The 21,397-nt window shown below is 48.1% G+C and overlaps 1 protein-coding gene across 5 annotated transcripts in view; it reads right to left on the bottom strand.

Moving 5' to 3' along the window:
• LOC144612030 (ephrin type-A receptor 5-like) overlaps positions 1 to 21,397 on the bottom strand; it is a 317,322-nt gene that overhangs the window by 234,152 nt on the left and 61,773 nt on the right. For all 5 annotated transcript variants that reach the window (XM_078431503.1, XM_078431511.1, XM_078431540.1 and 2 more), the window contains exon 3: positions 3,502 to 4,165. In XM_078431503.1, the coding sequence (XP_078287629.1) occupies positions 3,502 to 4,165 (664 nt within the window). The remainder of the gene's footprint in view (positions 1 to 3,501; positions 4,166 to 21,397) is intronic.

Raw genomic sequence — 21,397 nt, 5'->3', positions numbered from 1 at the left:
TTCCCTGTATGCCTTGATTCCGTTAGCCCTACGAGCAAAATCTAACTCTCTCTTGAATACATCCAGTGAATTGGCCTCCACTGCCTTCTGTGGCAGAGAATTCCACAGATTCACAACTGGGTTCTACCCAGTGCCAATTCTACGTGTGTTATTCCATGCAAGACAAATTCTATCCTTTATATTTTGCCACTGCCTTCTCAGCATTGACCATATTCTCCAAATCTATAATTGAAAATGTTGACTTTATATTTCCAATTCTTATGTCCAAATTATTTATGTAAACGAGGAACAGCATTTTGTGTCCATCTTCGGTTTAAACCAGCATCTGCAGTTCCTTTCTACACACCATGTTTGACCCACATCCCTCTGAACCGTTTCTATCCATACTCCTGCCCAAACGTGTTTTTTTTCTCCCCAATTGTTTATTTTGTTGAAGATTCCCGACATCAATCGTGTTTAAAAAGAAAAGCAGATGAAGGGTTCGACCGTTGACGTGTGTGTGTGCGATCAGACGTTTGTCACAGCCTGCCTGAGAACACAACATCATCCCAGGGCTGTTGCAGATAGCACTTCATACAAGCTGAACTGAAGAAAGATCTAAAATTACAGCCTCTTGACTCTCAGAAGATGCCGTGCCAAATGCACTTGTGAATAAAACGCATCAGAAGCCCAGAGGAGAGAGGTGCCAGCAGTCTCTGGCAAGCTCTGGCGCTGTGCCATTCTGCTTCAGTCACTTCCTGACCCCTCTCACTCATCATTCCTTGAACAACACAATGCAAACAGTACACACAGAAGCCAAGCACTGACACGGTGCGTGTCCCTGGAGCCAGCCTGAGGGAACGTATTCTTATTATATCACCGCTATTTTCATGCTGTGCTGGACGGCACAGAACTGAACGAGGTACATTGAGAGTTGAGGGATGCAGCACAGAAAGAAGCAGGCCCTTCGGCCCACAGACCCCCTGCTAACCATTGATCAGTGAGAGACAATAGACAATCGACAATAGGTGCAGGAGGAGGCCATTCGGCCCTTCGAGCCAGCACCGCCATTCAATGTGATCACGGCTGATCATTCTCAATCAATACCCCGTTCCTGCCTTCTCCCCATACCCCCTGACTCCGCTATCCTTAAGAGCTCCATCCAGCTCTCTCTTGAATGCATTGAGAGAATTGGCCTCCACTGCCTTCTGAGGCAGAGAATTCCACAGATTCACAACTCTGGATGAGGATGTTACAGGAACTCTGTCTTAGAGAAGAGGAGACCTTCTTCAAAGTAGTCGTACCTTAAGGACCTTTTGTCATGCAGCACTTCATAGAGGCTGAAATGAAGATCTAAAATGACAGCCTCTTGAGTCTCAGAAGATGCTGTGCCAAATGAACTTGTGAACAAATTGGGAAGACCTATGAACACATTTTGTCGTCACCAACCATCGATCCCGACCGGTTCACACTCGTGTCTTTGCTATCCTGCACTCACACCCATTCCAGACACTGAGAGCAAATTTTCCAGAGGGCCCAATTGATCTGCAAACCTGCACCGCTTTGGGACGTGGGAGGAGACCGGAGCACCCGGAGGAAACCCACGTGGTCATGGGGAAAGGTGCACACTCCAATAGACAATAGATGCAGGAGGAGGCCATTCGGCCCCTTCGAGCCAGCACCGCCATGCAATGTGATCATGGCTGATCATTCTCAATCAGTCCCCGTTCCTGCCTTCTCCCCATACCCCCTGACTCCGCTATCCTTACGAGCTCTATCTAGCTCTCTCTTGAATGCATTCAGAGAATTGGCCTCCACTGCCTTCGGAGGCTGAGAATTCCACAGATTCACAACTCTCTGACTGAAAAGGTTTTTCCTCATCTCAGTTCTAAATGGCCTACCCCTTATTCTTAAACTGTGGCCCCTTGTTCTGGACTCCCCCAACATTGGGAACATGTTTCCTGCCTCTAACGTGTCCAACCCCTTAATAATCTTATACGTTTCGATAAGATCCCCTCTCATCCTTCTAAATTCCAGTGTATACAAACCTAGTCGCTCCAGTCTTTCAACATATGACAGTCCCGCCATTCCAGGACTCCACACACACAGACAGGTCACACACTCGGCACACATAGATCAGCCATGGTCATATTGAGTGGCGGTGCTGCCTGGAAGAGCCGAACGGCCTACTCCCGCACCTTTTTTCTTATGCTTTCTCTGTCTCACCTGAGGTCAGGATCGAACCTGGATCTCTGGCTCGCTGAGACAGCAGCTCTACCAGCCATGTCACTGCGCTACCCTGCTACAATAGGGCGGCACGGCGGCGTAGCGGTAGAGTTGACGCCTTACAACGAATGCAGCGCGGGTGACCGGGTTCGATCCCGACTGCGGGCGCTGTCCGTATGGAGTTTGTACGAGATCCCCGTGGGTTTTCTCCAAGATCTTTGGTCTCCTCCTGAACTCCACAGACGTACAGGTTTGTAGATGAATTGGCTTGGCAAATGTAAAAACTGTCCCTAAACTAGTGTGTGTGGGGGATAGTGTTAATGTGCGTGGATCACTGGTCGGTGCGGACTTGGTGGGCCTGTTTCTGGGCTGTGCCTCTAAAACTAAATATTTCTCATCCGCTCCCTACATACTAGCGGCAACCTACAGAGGCCAATGAACCTACATTATGCTGGAGTAACTCAGCAGGTCAGGCAGCATCTCAGGAGAGAAGGAATGGGTGACGTTTCGGATCGAGACCCTTCTTCAGACTGATGTCAGGGGGGCGGGACAAAGGAAGGATATAGGTGGAGACAGGAAGATAGAGGGAGATCTGGGAAGGAGGAGGGATGGGAGGGACATTTACATCGGCGAAACCAAGCGCAGGCTCGGCGATCATTTCGCTGAACACCTGCGCTCAGTCCGCATTAATCAAACTGATCTCCCGGTGGCCGAGCACTTCAACTCCCCCTCCCACTCCCAGTCTGACCTTTCTGTCATGGGCCTCCTCCAGTGCCATAGTGTGGCCCACCGGAAATTGGACGAACAGCACCTCATATTTCGCCTGGGCAGCCTGCAGCCCAGCGGTATGAACATCGACTTCTCCAACTTTAGATAGTTCCTCTGTCCCTCCCTTCCCCTCCCCCTTCCCAGTTCTCCCTCTACCTTCCTGTCTCCACCTATATCCTTCCTTTGTCCCGCCCCCCTGACATCGGTCTGAAGAATGGTCTCGACCCGAACTGTCACCCATTCTTTCTCTCCCGAGATGCTGCCTGACCTGCTGAGTTACTCCAGCATTTTGTGAATAAATACCTTCGATTTGTACCAGCATCTGCAGTTATCTTCTTATACCGATGAACCTACAAACCCGCATGCCCTGCGTGGGTCGCTGGTCGGTGCGGACACGTTGGGTCTGAAGGGCCTATTTTCCGTGCTGTATCTCTAAACTGAACTGAAAATTCCAATTTGCTGCCTCTTCGGTTTGTTGTATTCTCCGTTTGCGATGTTACCCTGGCCCGGGCTGCAGGTTAGACTTACCTTGACATGTGTTGCCCCGCTCCTCGTGGCCTTCCTTGCACATGCACCTCCCGATCGGCACCAACCACTCTCCGTCAGTGCTGCAGTACATCTTCGGAGTGTCGCCTTTCATTGAGTTGTTGACACACGTCCCCGGCACCTCCACCAGCGACGAGGAGTCGGCCCCCGTGACCGTGTCTTCGAAGACGGCGAAGTTGCGGAAGGTGGACGGGCACCTCTTGTAGTAGACTCTCACGGAGACCAGGGCGATGCAGGCACCGACGTCCTGAAAGGCGAGGTAGAAACCCTTCTTGCCCAGGGGCCCCACCTCGCGGACCTCCGTGTTGAGCTTCATGACCCGATCTCCCAGGTCCAGCTCCGTGAAGCTTTCGTCTGCCGCGATGGTGTCAATTTTGGTGTACTGGCTCTCTCTGATGAACCTCCCTCCTTCGTCGTCCGATTCGAAATGGTACACGTTAAAGGTCTCCTTGCAGGTGCCGAGGCCACCGGGAAGACTGTTGCAGTCCCTCAGCGTGAACTTCAGCTCAATGAATATGCGGTTGGCTCCCTCGTTGGAGATCCAGTTGGTCTGCAACCAATTGTTCTGGTTCTGCTCCATCACGTTGCACACCTGGTACGTGTGAATGGGACTGTAGTTCTCATCAACCTCACCGATCTCTTCCCACTGCAGGAAGCAAACAAAGGTAACAGCGTCAGGTAAATGAATTAATGAATGAATGAAAGAATGAATGAATGAATAAATAAGTTTATTGGCCAAGTATGTGCATTTACAAGGAATGTGCCTTGGTGCTCCGCTCACAAATGACAACACAAACATACAGTTGTACAGGGCCCTAGTGAGACCGCACCTGGAGTACTGTGTGCAGTTTTGGTCTCCAAATTTGAGGAAGGATATTCTTGCTATTGAGGGCGTGCAGCGTCGGTTTACTAGGTAAATTCCCGGAATGGCGGGACTGTCGTGTGTTGAAAGACTGGAGCGACTAGGCTTGTATACAATGGAATTTAGAAGGATGAGAGGAGATCTTATCGAAACGTATAAGATTATTAAGGGGTTGGACACGTCAGAGGCAGGAAACATGTTCCCAATGTTGGGGGAGTCCAGAACAAGGGGCCACAGTTTAAGAATAAGGGGTAGGCCGTTTAGAACTGAGATGAGGAAAAACTTTTTCAGTCAGAGAGTTGTGAATCTGTGGAATTCTCTGCCTCAGAAGGCAGTGGAGGCCAATTCTCTGAATGCATTCAAGAGAGAGCTGGATAGAGCTCTTAAGGATAGCGGAGTCAGGGGGTATGGGGAGAAGGCAGGAACGGGGTACTGATTGAGAATGATCAGCCATGATCACATTGAATGGCGGTGCTGGCTCGAAGGGCCGAATGGCCTCCTCCTGCACCTATTGTCTATTGTCTATTGTCTATTGTCTATTGTTAACAATTAAGAATGAAGCATCAACAGATCAAATCTGATGCAACGATCTGCAATGTGTTAAAGGTTGGCATTTTTGTCAGGGCGATTTTCTGGTAAAAAGACAACTGTAAAATGTTTTGGCATGCTTTCATTTTCCTTTTTTTTGCATTCCCTTTTCATTTCTGTTCATTTCCCAATCTCCCTTTAACTCTCATAAGTCGTAGGAACAGAATTAGGCCATTCGGCCCATCGAGTCTACTCCGCCATTCAATCATGGCTGATCTACCCTTCTCTCTCGACCCCATTCTCCTGCCTTCTCCCCATACCCCTTGGCACCCTTACCAGCCAAGTATCTGTCAATGTCCGCCTTAGTTATACCTCAAACAACTTTCTATGTTTAGTTTGAGACAGAGCATGGAAACAGGCCTTTTGTACCACCGAGTCCACATCGACCACCAATAACCCATTTACACTAGTTCTGTCACATTTTCCCAGCCGCTCCCTAACACTTGAGAGCCAATTTACAGAGGGCCAATTAATCTTCAAACGCACACGTCTTTGGGATGTGGGAGGAAACCGGAGCACCCGGAGAAAACCCACGTGGCCACAAGGAAAATGTGCCAAGCTCCACACAGACAACATCCGAGATCAGGATCAAAACCTGGGCCTCTGGTGACGTGAGGCAGCAGCCCGACCAGCCGGGCAACGGTGCCTCATACACTGTTATTGTCCCTCGTTGATTCTTCACCTCTTCCTGCTTTCTTTGTTCCTTCACTGACTCTCACCTTTCTTTGCCAAGTCACTTCTCATACTCTCCCACTTTATAACTCAACCACCAACGCCCCCCTTTCCACATCCTTCACTTTTCCCCAACTCTGTGTCTCTCGTTTCACCCACTGTTTCTATTCACTCATTTCCCTTCGACAGATTTTCTGTCCGACTCCTCTCTGCTTCTATTTCCCCATTAACTTGGGCTAGCCCAGTCCGTATGCTTTTAGCTCTCACTCTCTTGCTACACTTGCATTTCTCCCTCTCTCCCTCCCCCTCTCTTCCTCCCCTCTCCCTCCCCCCCTCTCTCTCCCCTCCCCCTCACTCTCTCTCCCCCTCACTCTCTCTCCCCCTCCCCCTCTCCCCCTCCCCCTCCCCTCCCCCTCCCTTCCCCTCTCCTTCTCCCCCTCTCTTCCCCTTTCTTCCTTCCCCTCTCCCCTCCCCCTCTCTCCCTCCCCCTCTCTCTCCCCCCTCTCTCTCTCTCTCCCCCTCTCTCTCCCCCCTCCTCTCTCCCCCCCCTCACTCTCTCTCCCCCCCCTCACTCTCTCTCTCCCCCTCTCTCTCCCCCCTCCTCTCTCCCCCCCCCTCACTCTCTCTCCCCCCCCTCACTCTCTCTCCCCCTCACTCTTGTCCCATAAACTTCACTTCAAATTTCATTTCTCTTTCTCACTTTCTTTCTTTCTCGTTTTCACATTCCCTTTTTATTCATGCACGTTAGTTTGTTTCTTTTGGTAACTATTGGTACGGACAAGGTTTCGGGAACCTTGTAACCAAAACTTTTATGAGTCAGGAGGCAAATGAGTGGGAGTCCAAGGGGAGAGTGGCAGAGAAGGGGGACTTTGTCAGGCAGGGAATGAAGGGCCAAACATTGAGAAGGGCCACAGAGTCAACACTTAGTGTGTAATATTATGTGGATTCCACAAGATCATGTCATAGAAGCAGAATTAGGCCATTCGGCCCATCGAGTCTCCTTTGCCATTCAATCATGGCTGATCTATGTTTCCCTTGCAACCCTGTAACCCTTGACACACTTACTAATCTTTCGTTAGATTGAAAGATTCTTGACTAGTAGGGGTGTCAGGGGGTTATGGGGAGAAGGCCGGAGAATGGGGTTGAGAGGGAACGATAGATCAGCCATGATTGAATGAATGGCAGAGGAGACTCGGTGGGCCGAATGGCCTAATTCTGCAACTAGAACGCATGAACTGACGATAATCAAGATCTTATCAATCTCCACTTTGGAGATGACTTGGCCTCCACCGACAGCTGTGCCAATGAATCCCACTGTTTCACCACCATCTGCCTGAAGGAATTCCTCCTCACAGGGATTACATTGTCCACATTGTAGAGGAGATGTTTCCAACCTCGGTGGAAGCCTGCAGAAGTGGGGAATGCCAATTGGGGGCTGTTATAGACCTAGTTTTCCTTAAACCTATCAGCATGAATGCCTCGGGGATACCTAACAAAACAAAGGCCACATCAACAAATATTAAGCCATTGAAATGTGCAAGTAAAAAGCTAAACAAATAATAAGCTAAATATAGTTATAGTATGAACAGTTCCAGACAGGTCTTCCTATCGAGTCCAGGTCACAAGATTAGAAATTGTTCAGCCAGATCTGAACACACTTCTCGGCATCTGCTTACAATGGCGTCTTGTGCTTCTTGTGCGTAATGGTGGAAAGATAGGTGGAAACAAGGCCGTGACGTGAATGCTCTTTCCTTGACCCCGTTAGACAGGTACATAGATAGGACAGGTTTGGAGGGATATGGACCAAGGGTATGGCCGGTGTGGGCAGGTTGGGCCGAAGGGCATGTTTCCACGCTGTATCACTGTATGACTCTATATCAGAAAAGACACAAAATGCTGGAGTAACTCAGCGGGTCAGGCAGCATCTCTGGAGAACATGGATAGGTGACGCTTCGGGTTGGGAGGATATGTGCCCAAACCAACTAATACACTAGATCTCATTATAGGTGTTCAACCCCCGCAGACCAGATTGGGCACTTTGGAACCGATTAGCGCAAAAGAAATGGGTGTGGGACCATTGCTTCTCCAGCCACTCACCTGCATCCTCCCCTTTCATCTCTATAGTTAGATCACATTTACAAGCACTTGTCTGAATTCCCAGGACAAGTGTGCAGTCTTAACTACAACCTCACCAATTATAGACCCTCGTGTGATGAGTATGTTGGCGTCTATGACATGATCATACATGTTATTTGGCCATATGGTCATGAGACACACCAAAATTAACTCTTCCGTTTTCAACCCTTCAAAGCCCTATCATTGTTTTAGATTAAAATAAAGGCATAAAGCACTGGAACAGCTCAGCAGGTCTGGCACCATCTCTGGAGGACATGGATGGGTGACGTTTCACGTCGGTTCCCTACTGACGAAGAAGGGTCCCTCTCGGAAATGCCACATAGCCATGTTTTCCAGAGATGCTGCCTGACCCGTTGAGTTACTCCAGCACGCACCTTGTGTCTTATTTTTGTACGCCAGCGTCTGCAATTACTTGTTTCTACGCTGTTATAAGCTACTTGAAAATTAATTCCTGGTGCAAATCCCACCCACTTGCCCTGACCGTGCCCTCCAGAATACGAGCCCTACAATTAGGAATCCCATCTCCGAGCTCCACTCTAATTCACTCTGCTTCCTTGAGATACCTTTCTGAAGTCAACCTGGTCGATCCCACCTGTTGCCCTCCTTCTTTGCATTGGATATTTTTGGTGCTTTAAACCCGGGAAACTGGGATGATGAAATAATAATAATAATATAATAATAATATTCATTTATTGTCATTGCAACGAGTACAACGAAATTAAAAAATAGCCAATCCTGACGGTGCGTACAAAACATATATGCAATAAATGCAAAAACAAATAAATACATAAATACAATTAAATACAATTATATTAAGTACAAGATTTTTTAACGGTGTTGCCTAGTGCAAAGGTAGTGTTCAGTTCTCGTATGGCCCTGGGGTAAAAACTGTTCTTAAGTCTGTTTGTTCGGGATTTGATCGACCTGAAACGTCGACCAGAGGGCAGATGAACAAACAGACGGTGGCCGGGGTGGTATGGATCTTTTATTATTTTGCCTGCTCTACTGAGGCAGCGTAGGCTGAACAGGTGCTCCAGGGAGGGCAGTGAGCAGCCGATGATCTTCTGGGCCGTCGTGATGACCCTCTGAAGGGCCTTCCTGTCCTTTTCTGAGCAGCTGGCATACCATGTGGTTATACAGTATGCCAGCACACTCTCGATGGAGCAGCGATAGAAGGACAACATGAGCTTCTCCTGCAGGTTGGTTTTCCTGAGGATCCTCAGGAAGTGGAGTCTCTGCTGTGCCTTCTTTACTGTAGTGATGGTGTTGGCACTGAAGGAACAAAAAGGTTCTGGTGGTTGAATGAGTGGAGAAGGAACCGGAGGTTAAGGGACACAAGAGATTGCAGATGCTGGCATCCTGAGCAGGGCAAAAAGAGCTGGACGTGACCCCATAATGGGCACCAGGCCATAATCTCAGACCATTTCTAATTTTATCACTTCCGGCTGTCTGCCCTCTACAGCCACCAACCTTATTATAGACAATAGACAATAGGCAATAGGTGCAGGAGGAGGCCATTCGGCCCTTCGAGCCAGCACCGCCATTCAATGTGATCATGGCTGATCATTCTCAATCAGTACCCCGTTCCTGCCTTCTCCCCATACCCCCCTGACTCCGCTATCCTTAAGAGCTCAATCCAGCTCTCTCTTGAATGCATTCAGAGAATTGGCCTCCACTGCCTTCTGAGGCAGAGAATTCCACAGATTCACAACTCTCTGACTGAAAAAGTTTTTCCTCATCTCAGTTCTAAATGGCCTACCCCTTATTCTTAAACTGTGGCCCTTGTTCTGGACTCCCCCAACATTGGGAACATGTTTCCTGCCTCTAGCGTGTCCAACCCCTTAATAATCTTAATAATCTTATTGTTCCCCAGCCCCGCACTGCCCGGTTTTACCTTCTCCCCAAAATTCATAAGTAGAACTGCCCTGGCAGACCAGGACTCCTGCCTACTCCTGCCCCACTGAAATTATTTCCAGATACCTCGACTCCATCCTATCCCCCCTGGTCTTATTCCTCCCTCCCTACATCCAAGACACCTTCGCCTATTCAATGACATGGTTTCCAAGCCCCCACTCCCTCATCCTTACTATTAGGTCTGAGGAAGGGCCTCAACCCAAAACGCCACCCATTCCTTCTCTCCGGAGATGCTGCCCCTTCCGCTGAGTAACTCCAGCATTTTTGTGTCTACCCGAGAGCTGGAGAAACCCAGTGGGTCAGGTCGCATCTGGGCTGGAAATGGCAGATGACGTTTTGGGTCAGGACCCACTTCAATTAATTGGAGTAAGGGGTGGAAAGCTGGAAAAGAGAGGTGGGGCGGCAAGTGGTAGTTAGATACAGGTGAGTCGGGTTTCATTTTCCGATGGGTGACAAAAGACAGAGGTGGCAAATGGTTGCCAAAGGACAGGAGGATGAAAGGGTGTCCGATAAGGAGAGAAATGTAAAACTGGATAGAGGAATGTGGGGTAAAGGGGATGGCGGGAGGGGGAAGGGGGATAAAGGGGATATCGACTCAGGGTTGGGAGATGAGCGTATGAAAGTAGGAAAAAGAGTAAGGGGACTGGTGGGGAGTGGGAGATGGGGGGAGAAATGGGAGCACACTTGCATGGGTTTGGGGTGGGGGGGCAAGGGATAGAAGAAGTGGGTTGGGGGAGTATTCCTTGAAGATGGAGAATTCCAATGTTCGCACCATTGGGATAATGTGAGTGTTGTTTGAGTGTAGAACGAACAAGAGGTTCTGGAGAACACCAGGAATGAACTTCCTGTTCGTTCTATACACAAACGAGTGGAGAAAGTTACATGAGAACCATGGAGGTATTTGATGGGAGCTACAGATGCCCCCCGACTAACGATGCTTCCACTTACGGTATTTTGACTTCGCAATGGCGCAAACGCTGGGCAACGGCAGCGACCCGCAGCTCGCTTCCGGCCACGTGATCACGTGCATTAGATGCATTTCGACGTACGATATTTTCGGTTTCCGATGGGTTTATCGGAACGTGACCCCATTGTAAGTTGAGGAGCGCCCGTGTACATTTGAGCCAAAATAGATCTGTGAGCTCAGATATGAAAGTGGTAGAGAGCAGGGTGCAAGTTCGGAGACAGGTTTCAGAGAAACCCGAAGCAGCCATTGATGGGAGATGAATAGAACCGTCAGGTAACAAGTGCAATAATGAGGGCTCCGGCAGCAGATGGATGGAGAAGTCGACGGAGCCAACATGTTTCAATGGCAAGAGTAAAATCTATAGATATGAATTCAGAAGTTGAACCTGGGGTCAAGACGGATTGTTAGGTTACAAATGGACTGACAGAATCACGGGCGATGTTTAGACAGCTTGAGGGATTGAAGTGTGTGGCGGACAATTTAATAAGCAGTTGGATGTTGCAAGAGCGGAGGTCAGGGATTGTTTCTGAATAGATATCTTACATTCTGCGACGTAAGCTTCATCACCCATATCTATCTTACAATTCGCAAAACAACAGAGAGGTTTGTTTTTTACTGTTTACTCTTTCAGCCCTTTCAAAACGTCGCACTTTTATACAAGAGCCACTGTTAAGCACTCTGATCTGGTCATGGCTTTTGAAGTTTTCCCAAGTACGCTCTCCTTTCAACCTTGTTGTCGTGTTACTGAAGAGCAGGAGTTTCTCCACAGCTTCGGTGCTCTTTCTCGTGTCGAAAATTCCAACCTCGACCTAACGTATGTCTTTTATCCTCGCCTTTCTGTTTTTGTATAGATACCTAATCCTAAAATACCTTAAGCCAAACAGGTAAGGACCCAAGTCAATCCACATCAAGAACTAGTACAAGCAAAGAACTGCAGATGCTGCTTTATACCAAAAGAGAGACACAAAGTACTGGAGTAACTCAGCGGGTCAGGCAGCATCTCCGGAGGAATTCAGTTGTAGGAAGGAACTGCAGATGGCGGTTGGCTCCGAAGACAGGCACAAAGTGCTGGAGTAACTCAGCATTGGGACCCTGCATCGTTGACACATTTTGTTTAGTTTAGTTTGTAGAGGCAGCGCGGAAACAGGCACTTTGGTCCATCGGGTCCGTGCCGCCTAGCAATCCCCACACACTAACGCTATCCTACACACACTCCCGACAATTTACAATTATACTGATGCCAATTGACCTCCAAACCTGTACGTATTTGGAGTGTGGGAGGAAACCGTAGCACCCAAAGAAAACACACGCGGTCAAGGTGAGAAAATACAAATCCCATACAGACATCACCAGTAGTCAGGATTGAACCCAAGGAAGAATGGCATCCCCTGGTCTCTAGCATTCTAAGGCAGTAACTCCACTGCTGCTCCACCATGCCATTTACTTGCATTCCTATTGCCTTTGCAGAACCCTTTAAGCACAACAACAGGGGATGCCATTCTTCCTTGGAAAATAAATTGGGAGTAGATTTGCTTCTGATATGAAGAAATGTATTAATAGAGTCAGAGCGTCATAAAGTGATATAGTATGGAAACAGGCCCTTCTACCCAACTTGCCCACACCGGCCAACAATGTCCCAGCTACACTAGTCCCACTTGCCTGCGCATGATCCATATCCCTCCAAACCTGCCCCATCCATGTACCTGTCTAACTCTGCTTCTTAAAAGAAGGGATAGTCCCAGCTTCAACTACCTCCTCTGGCAGCTTGTTCCATACACCCACCACCCTTTGTGTGAAAAAGTTACCCCTCGGATTCCTATTAAATCTTTTTCCCTTCACCTTGAACCTATGTCCTTTGGTCCTCGATTCCCCTACTCTGGGCAAGAGACTGTGCATCTTCCCGATCTATTCCTCTCATGATTTTGTGCACCTCAATAAGATCCCCCCTCATCCTCCTGCGCTCTATGGAATAGAGACCCAGCCTACTCAACCTCTCCCTACAGCTCACACCCTCTAGTCCTGGCAACATCCTTGTAAATCTTTTCTAAACCCTTTCAAGCTTGACATTATCTTTCCTATAACATGGTGCCCAGAACTGAACACGATATTCTAAATGAGATCTCACCAACGTTGTATACAACTGCAACATGACCTCCCAACCTCTACACTCAATACCCTGATTGACCACCTTATCTATCTGCAACTCGACCTTCAAGGAACCATGCACCTGTACTCCTAGATCCCTCTGCTCTACAACACAACCCAGAGGCCTACTATTTACTGTGTAGGTCCTGCCCTTGTTAGAAGTCCCAAAATGCAACACCTCACACGTTTCTGTATTAAATTCCATCAACCATTCCTCAGCCCGCCTGGCCAATCGATCCAGATCCTGCTGCAATCTTTCACAACCATCTTCACTATCTGCAAAACCACTCACTTTTGAATCATCAGCAAACTTGCTATTCTTGCCCTTTATGTTCTCATCCAAATCATTGATGTAGATGACAAACAGTAACGGGCCCAGCACCGAACCCTGAGGCACACCACTAGTCACAGGCCTCCATTTTCGAGAACCAACCTTCCACCATCACCCTCTGCTTCCTTCCATAAAGCCAATTTGCTATCCATTCAGCTATCTTTCCTTGGATCCCATGCAATCTAACCTTCCAGAGCAGCCTACCATGTAGAACCTTGTTGAATGCCTTACTGAATTCCATGTACACAACATCTACCGCTCTGCCCTCATCGACCTTTTTGGTCACGTCTTCAAAAAAATCAATCAGATTTGTGAGACACGACCTCCCACGTACAAAACCATGCTGACTATCCCTAATCAGCCCTTGCCCATCCAAATGCCTGTATAACCTATCCCTCAGAATACTCTCTAGTAACTTTCCAACTACAGATGTTAAGCTCACCGTCCTATTCTTCCCAGCATTTCCCCTTCAGTCCTTCTTGAAAAGAGGCACAACATTTGCCACCCTCCAGTCTTCCGGCACCTCTCCTGTATTTAAGGACGACTCGTAAATTTCAACCAGGGCTCCCGCAATTTCATCTCTAGTTTCCTGCAATGTCCTCGGATATATCTGATCGGGCCCTGGAGATTTGTCTACCTTCCTACACGACAGTCTTTCTCCTTGGTAAATATAGAGGAGAAATACTCTTTGGGGACCTTGCCCATCTCCTGTGGCTCCCCACAGAGGTGACCGTTTTGATTCCTGAGTGGTCCCACTTTCTCTCCAGTTACCCTTTTCCCCCTTATGTATTTCTAAAATCTTTTGGGATTGTCCTTAATGCTACCCGCCAGAGCTATCTCCTAGCCCCTTTTTGCCCTTCTGATCTCCTTTTTCAGTCCACTCCTTAGCTCCCGAAACTCCTCCTGGGATACACTTGATCCCAGCTGCCTATACCTGTCCCACGCACCCTTCTTGTTTTTGACCATCGCCTCCATTTCCCTCCTCAGCCAAGCTTCCTTACGTTTGCCTGCTTTGCCCTTCACTCTAACGGGGATGTACACACCCTGAGCTTTTGTCAGCACATTTTTTAAAACATCCCACTTGGCCAATGTTCCTTTCCCGCCAAATAACCTGCTCCAGTCAACTTGAGCGAGACCTTCTCTCATACCCTCAAAGTTGGCCTTACCCCAGTTGAGCATTTTAACATGTGGATCCTCTCCGTCCCTATCCATAACTATCTTAAACCTAAGCCTGGGGTCACTGGTCCCAAAAGGCTCCTCCACAAACACTTCATTAACTTGCCCGTCCCAATTTCACAATACTAGATCCAGCGATATGTTGTATTGTACCAATATTCAAATGTGAGCAGGAACTCAACACTCTGCTTGCTAAATTTAAAAGATAAATTGGTCTAATTAAATGGACTAACCTTGATCTTCAGTGAACCGTTACATATTCACTGCTCATTATAACCAGAATATCATTCTCTGTCTAAATGACCTGGTAATGGAAAGCTTGCATGGTTGTGCAGCCACATGCAGATCAGTCTCATATCCAACTCCCCAGACACCAATCTATCTGCAACAGATAATATTACATTTACAGCTTTGTCTCACCAACTGCAGCTGTAAATCAAGTTCACCTCAGCTTTAATCATCTCTCTGTAATCAAGGGCAGCTCAGGCCTACATTTACATCTCATCCCTGCTGGCCAAGTAGTCACATTGGTCCTTTGAAGCTTATTCAGGCTTAAATTACGATATTTTCTAATAAACACCGACTGAACAGTGCAAGCACCTTTGATGTCTTTGACTGGCAGAAAAGTCTAAGGATAAATCAGTACCGGAACATTAAAGGCTCACAAGCCTTGGCGTGTCTGAGAATCTTTATATTTCTGCCGGCCACTTAGAATGTCCTTGATGCTGTAATCAGACATGTGTATTGACTCCAGCAGCAGATGGATGCTGCTGTTGATTCCAGTGCATCCCCTGACAGTTATCTCACCAGACCGCTACACCAAATTAAATCATACGGAGGTAGAACTTTGCTGTTCTTTTTGTTTGCCTGCTGCCTTCTTGATGAGCATTTATGAAAACATAATCCGTCAGTATACAAATGACAAGATCCGTATGTTGAGCACACACACACACACACACACACACACACACACACACACACACACACACACACACACACACACACACACACACACACACACACACACGCACACATACGCACGCACACATATACACCCGCACAGAAAGCATTTTATCAGGCTGCATCACTGCTTGGTTAGGGAACAGCTGCTTTCAAGACCGCAAGATATTGCAGCGAATTGTGGACGCAGCCCAGACCATCACACTTAACAACCTCCTTTCCATTGACTCCATTTATACCTCACGCTGCCTCGGCAAGGCCAGCAGCATCATCAAGGACGAGTCGCACCCTGGCCACTCCCTCTTCTCCCCTCTCCCATCAGGCAAAAGATGCGGAAGTGTGAAAACGCACACGTCTCCAGATTCAGGGACAGTTTCTTCCCGGCTGTTATCAGGCAACTGAATCATCCCACCACAACCAGAGAGCAGAGCTGAACTACTGTCCACCTCTTTGATGACCCTCGGACTTTCCTTGATCGGACTTTGCTGGCTTTACCTTGCACTAAACGTTATTCCCTTATCATGTATCTATACACTGCAAGTGGCACGATTGTAATAATGTATTGTCTTTCTGCTGACTGGTTAGCACGCAACAAAAGCTTTTCACTGTACCTCGGTATGCGTGACAATAAACTAACTAAACCAAACTAAACACATACGACATGCCTGTGATAAACACGATGCCTCAAGAAAGCACATATAAATGAATTTTCACCAAATATAGATGAGAAATCCAGATTACAAAAATCCTTAATTACACTTGTTAGAGCCGTGCAGCTGAAAGGAGCTGAGCCGATTAATCACAGGTGGGAAGGATAATCTACCCTCAGATGCTGGTGTAACAGGACTAACGTTGAGTGCAGGAAAGAACTGCAGATGCTGGTTTAAATCAAAGATAGACATAAAATGCTGGAGTAACTCAGCGGGACAGGCAGCATCTCTGGAGAGAAGGAATGGGTGACGTTTTGGGTCGAGACCCTTCTATAGGCTCTGAAGAAGGGTCTCAACACGAAAGGTGACCCATTTCATCTCTCCAGAGATGCTGCCTGCCCCGCTGAGTTACTCCAGCATTTTGTGTCCATCATCGATCTAACGTTGAACTGCTCTTGTGCAGTGGGGAAATAAATGTCTATTTCCGTAGGAGATCAGACAATAGGCACTCACTAATTACAAAACAAAGAACCGCGATGAATGCTTCGGTGAACCTAGTGAGAGATCTGTGAGCTCGCTTATCTGTGTTAATATTTCAGTGTCTGAGAGAACATGCAGTGAAGACGAAGCCAAAGAGGCTTAGGGCAAATTTTGTACCCTTTCCACTGTAAGGAACAAAAACAAGAGACGCACTATCTCAGCGTGACAAAGTGGCATCGTACCTCTTAACACCGCTCTTAAAGAGCACATTAACTGAGTTTGTCCGTACGGTAAGTGAGATAATGAGAAAGAGATATTTCGCTATCAGACCTACAACATTCAGAACCTACGAATGAACAATGTATCTTTACAGATATATGCTGGAGAGCATAGCGACTGGTTGCATCCCGGCCTGGTGCGGAAACTTGGACCCTCGGGAATGAAGAAGACTGTAAAAGGTTGTGAACACTGCCCAGTCCATCACGAGTTCTGACCTCCCCAACATCGAAGGGATTTACAGGAGTCGCTGCCAGAAAAAGGCAGCCAGCATCATCAGAGACCCGCACAACCCTGGCCACACCCTGACATCGGAAAGAAAATATAGGAAGCCTGAAAACTGTCAGGAACAGCTCCTACAGCCATCAGGCTATTACACAGTATAACTTCTAAATAAGCTCTGGCACTACATACGCTGGGAGGCATTGGGTTTATCTTTTTGCACTATTATTGTTGGCTTGTTTTTATATGTGTGCAGATGTGTGTGTATAATATATATACATTTATATATAAAGTGGCATCTTTACAGCGAATGCAGCGCCGGAGACTCAGGTTCGATCCTGACTACGGGTGCTGCACTGTAAGGAGTTTGTACGTTCTCCCCGTGACCTGCGTGGGTTTTCTCCGAGATCTTCGGTTTCCTCCCACACTCCAAAGACGTACAGGTATGTAGGTTAATTGGCTGGGTACATGTAAAAAAAAATTGTCCCTAGTGGGTGTAGGATAGTGTTAATGTACGGGGATCGCTGGGCGGCGCGGACTTGGTGGGCCGAAAGGGCCTGTTTCCGGCTGTTGTATATCCGAGTATGTCCATCTATATATATATATAATATATATATAGATCTATATACTAAAACTCTCGTTTGTTATCTTGTTTGTGACTGAACCTCAGCCAAAACGGCACACGATAGCGTGACAATTTTAGGCCCACCTTACTCACCATTGTCACTTTAGTGATAATGCAAGTAGTTTTATTGAAATCGGTGTCATATTTTTTAAGTTATTCACATTTTAAAGTTTAAAAGGAGGGGAGGGGGAGGGGAGGAGGGAGGGAGGGGGGAGTGGGGGAGAAGGGAGAGGGGAGAGGGGGTTGAGGAGAGAGGGAAGGGGGGGAAGAACAGGGTGCTGCACCAATGCAGGAGAGGTTTGGGCCCAACGGGTCCACTTTGTCTAGTATATATATATATATATATATATAGACACACTTAGCTATTTTTCTCATTTATTAAATTGTTTTGCAGAGTATTATTTTTGCACATGTTGTTGTGTTGCTGCACGCAAGAATTTCATTATTCTATCTGGGACATATGGCAGAGTCACATATGACTCCGGACTCTCTTCCCATCATTTGTTAAAGCACCATTTAGTGCCTTCGCCCATTTCCTCGTGAAACCAAGGATCGGGTTGTATTATCAAAAGCCATTTCTGTTTGTCCTTGACTTGCCTATTTAATAGAGATCGATCTGCTTTATCTCCAAATACATCATTTAGAAATATGTTCCAATTTCCGTTGCCCTGTGGAGGAACATCCACGACATAAAAACTGCAGTACATTTCAAACAGGGGAGAAAAAGCCCCAATTTGATGACAATTTTGATCTTATCTACAAGGTGCAGGCAAGAGTAATGCCAAATCAGCAGAACCACGTTTAACATCTGAATGTTGCAAGGAAACAGACATTAATGTGGGGAAACGTGAAGTGTCATTTCCAAAGCGACGTGCATTTGAATAAATAATCATTGATGATGTTTAAGGGGAGACCTGATAGATGTTTATAAAATTCCAACAGGCAGCGATAGGGGAATGGAATGGAATATTTTATTGTCCGAAGTGACAAGTCGGAGTGAAATTTGCCGCGTCGTCACGTAAACGGTGCTGACAAAGTTACAAAGTACATCGGCCGGCTCCTCCATTGTTCTCCCCCCCCCCTCTCCCCCTCTCTCATGGTGGTCCTCCCACGCCAGGTCCTCCGTTGCTCATTGTTTATCCCCCTCCCCTCCCTCAAGGGCAGTCCCCCCGCGCCCTCATTGACCACCGGTCAAGCCGCGAGGCTCTGTAGACCTATTGCCAGGATGGAAGGTCAGAACTTTTTCCCAGATTGGAAATATCAAAGACATTCTAAAGACACAGCTTTAAGGTGAGAAGGGCAAGGTTTAAAGTAGACTAGACCAAGTGGACCCGTTGGGCTCAAACCTCTCCTGCATCAAACCTCTCCTCCCCCCTCCCCTCTCCCCCCTTCCCCCCTCCACACCCCTCCCCCCTCCCCACCACTACCCCACACCCCTCCACCCTAACCCCCATCCCTCCTCTCCCTCCCCACCACTACCCCACACCTCTCCACCCTCACCCCATCACTCCTCTCCCCCTCCCTGCCCCTCCCCACCCCCCCTCACCCCATCCCTCCTCTCCCCCTCCCTCACCCCTCCTTCCCCTCCCCCCACTCCATCCCCCTCAACCCCTGCTTATCCTTCCTCCTCCCTCCTCCCCCCTCCCCTCTCCCCCATTCCCCCCTCCCCACCCCTCACCCCCACCCCATCCCTCCTCTCCCCCTCCCTCACCCCTCCTTCCCCTCCCCCCACTCCATCCCCCTCAACCCCCGCTTATCCTTCCTCCTCCCCCCTTCCCCCCCCTTCCCTCCACCCCCTCCCTCCCTCTCCCTCCCTAGGAGATAGATTTTAACATCAATATGTGAATAACTTAAAAAATATAACACCGATTTCAATGAAACTTCTTCCATTAGCACCAAAGGGACGACGGTGAGTAAGGTGGGCCTAAAATTGTCGCGCTATCGTGTACCGTTTTGGCTGTAGTTCAGGAACAAACAAACAAACAAGAGTTTTAGTATATAGATGTGCGGACAGGCTTTTTAGCACAGAGGGTGGCGGGTGGCTGGAACGTGCTTCCAGGGGTGGTGGTGGAGGCAGATACCACAGTGGCATTTAGGATGGTTTTGGATAGGCAGGGATTGGGGGGGTGTGGATTCCATGCGGGCCGAGGAGATTCATTTAACTTGGCATCAAGTTCATTGCGGACATTGCGAGCCAAAAGGCCTGTTCTTGTGTTACGCTGTTCAATATTCCATGCGATGAAAAGCACTGAGGAGGATGGTGTCACCAATGTTGTGCACCTGGTCTCACAAGAGACACTTGACAAGAGGATCATTAACAAAATTAAAGACCATTGATAGTGTGAATAGAAGCTCAAGTAAGGGACAGAGACTAGATAACGTGGCGAGCATTTGCTTCACAGACTGGAGAGGAATACAGACTTCACCTCCCTTGCGGTCAGTGTTAAGATAACTAATCAATTTGTTGTACATTGATGGGCCATATCCGTGGACAAATGTAAAGGTTACAGAATGCACATAATTCAGAAATGTAACAATGAGAATAGCTACAAACTTCAGGGAGCCATAAACAAATGGCGGAGATGGGCAGAAGCTGAATGAAGAGACCTGTATACACAAATACTTTACCAGTAGAGAAGGCAGTTAAAAAGATAAGTAAACTGGCTTTATTAATACTGGTACTTCTTTCACTCATTCACATGATAAGTCTATTGCCTTTCAGTTTAGTTTAAGAAAATAACTGCAGATGCTGGTACAAATCGAAGGTATCTATTCACAAAATGTTGGAGTAACTCAGCAGGTCAGGCAGCATCTTGGGAGAGAAGGAATGGGCGACGTTTCGGGTCGAGACCCTTCTTCAGACTGATGTCAGGGGGGGGCGGGACAAAGGAAGGATATAGGTGGAGACAGGAAGATAGAGGGAGATCTGGGAAGGGGAGGGGAAGAGAGGGACAGAGGAACTATCTAAAGTTGGAGAAGTCGATGTTCATGCCGCTGGGCTGCAAGCTGCCCAGGCGAAATATGAGGTGCTGTTCGTCCAATTTCCGGTGGGCCTCACTATGGCACTGGAGGAGGCCCATGACAGAAAGGTCAGACTGGGAATGGGAGGGGGAGTTGAGATGCTCGGCCACCGGGAGATCAGGTTGGTTAACGCGGACCGAGCGCAGGTGTTGAGTGAAGCAATCGCCGAGCCTGCGTTTGTTTAGTTTGTTCAGTTTAGTTTGACCAGTTTAGAGATACAGCGCAGAAACAGGTCCTTCGGCCCACGAAGTCTGTGCCAACCAGTGATCCCCGCACACTAACGCCATCCTACACACCACACACTAGGAGCAATTTACACTTATACCAAGCCAATTAACCGACAAACCTGTATGTCTGTGTATGGGAATGTGGGAGGAAAGCGAAGATCTCGGGAGAAAACCCACGCGGTCACGGCGAGAACGTACAAACTCTATACAGGCAAGCACCCGTAGTCGGGATTGAACCCGGGTGTCCAGCGCTGAAAGCGCTGTAAGTCAGCAACTCTACAGTGTTTAGAGTCATTGTGCCCTACAACGGGAATTGCAAGGGGAAGGTCTTTGTCTTTAACCTGTTCAGTGCCACCCACGAGTATACTCGGGTCATGGCCAATGGTGTAAAAAAATAACTTGGCAACGAACAGGTTAAAGTGCCACTCGTGGACCAGGAACAATGGGTGCATCTCTCCTCGTTACCCTCAGCCTCTCCATCCACCCACCACAGACAGAGCGGGGATCAGAGCCATCCCAGACCACAGGGTTTGGGGGCCGCACTCAAGGACAGAGTACAGGTCTACCAACTCGGCAGAGGTGGGCCCACCTCCCCACCAGCGGAGCGATTTGCCGGGGTCACTGCC

Source organism: Rhinoraja longicauda, chromosome 3 (genome assembly GCF_053455715.1).
Source record: "Rhinoraja longicauda isolate Sanriku21f chromosome 3, sRhiLon1.1, whole genome shotgun sequence".
In the NCBI taxonomy this organism is placed as follows: Eukaryota; Metazoa; Chordata; class Chondrichthyes; order Rajiformes; family Arhynchobatidae; genus Rhinoraja; species Rhinoraja longicauda.
This window is presented reverse-complemented; position numbering and strand designations above follow the sequence as displayed.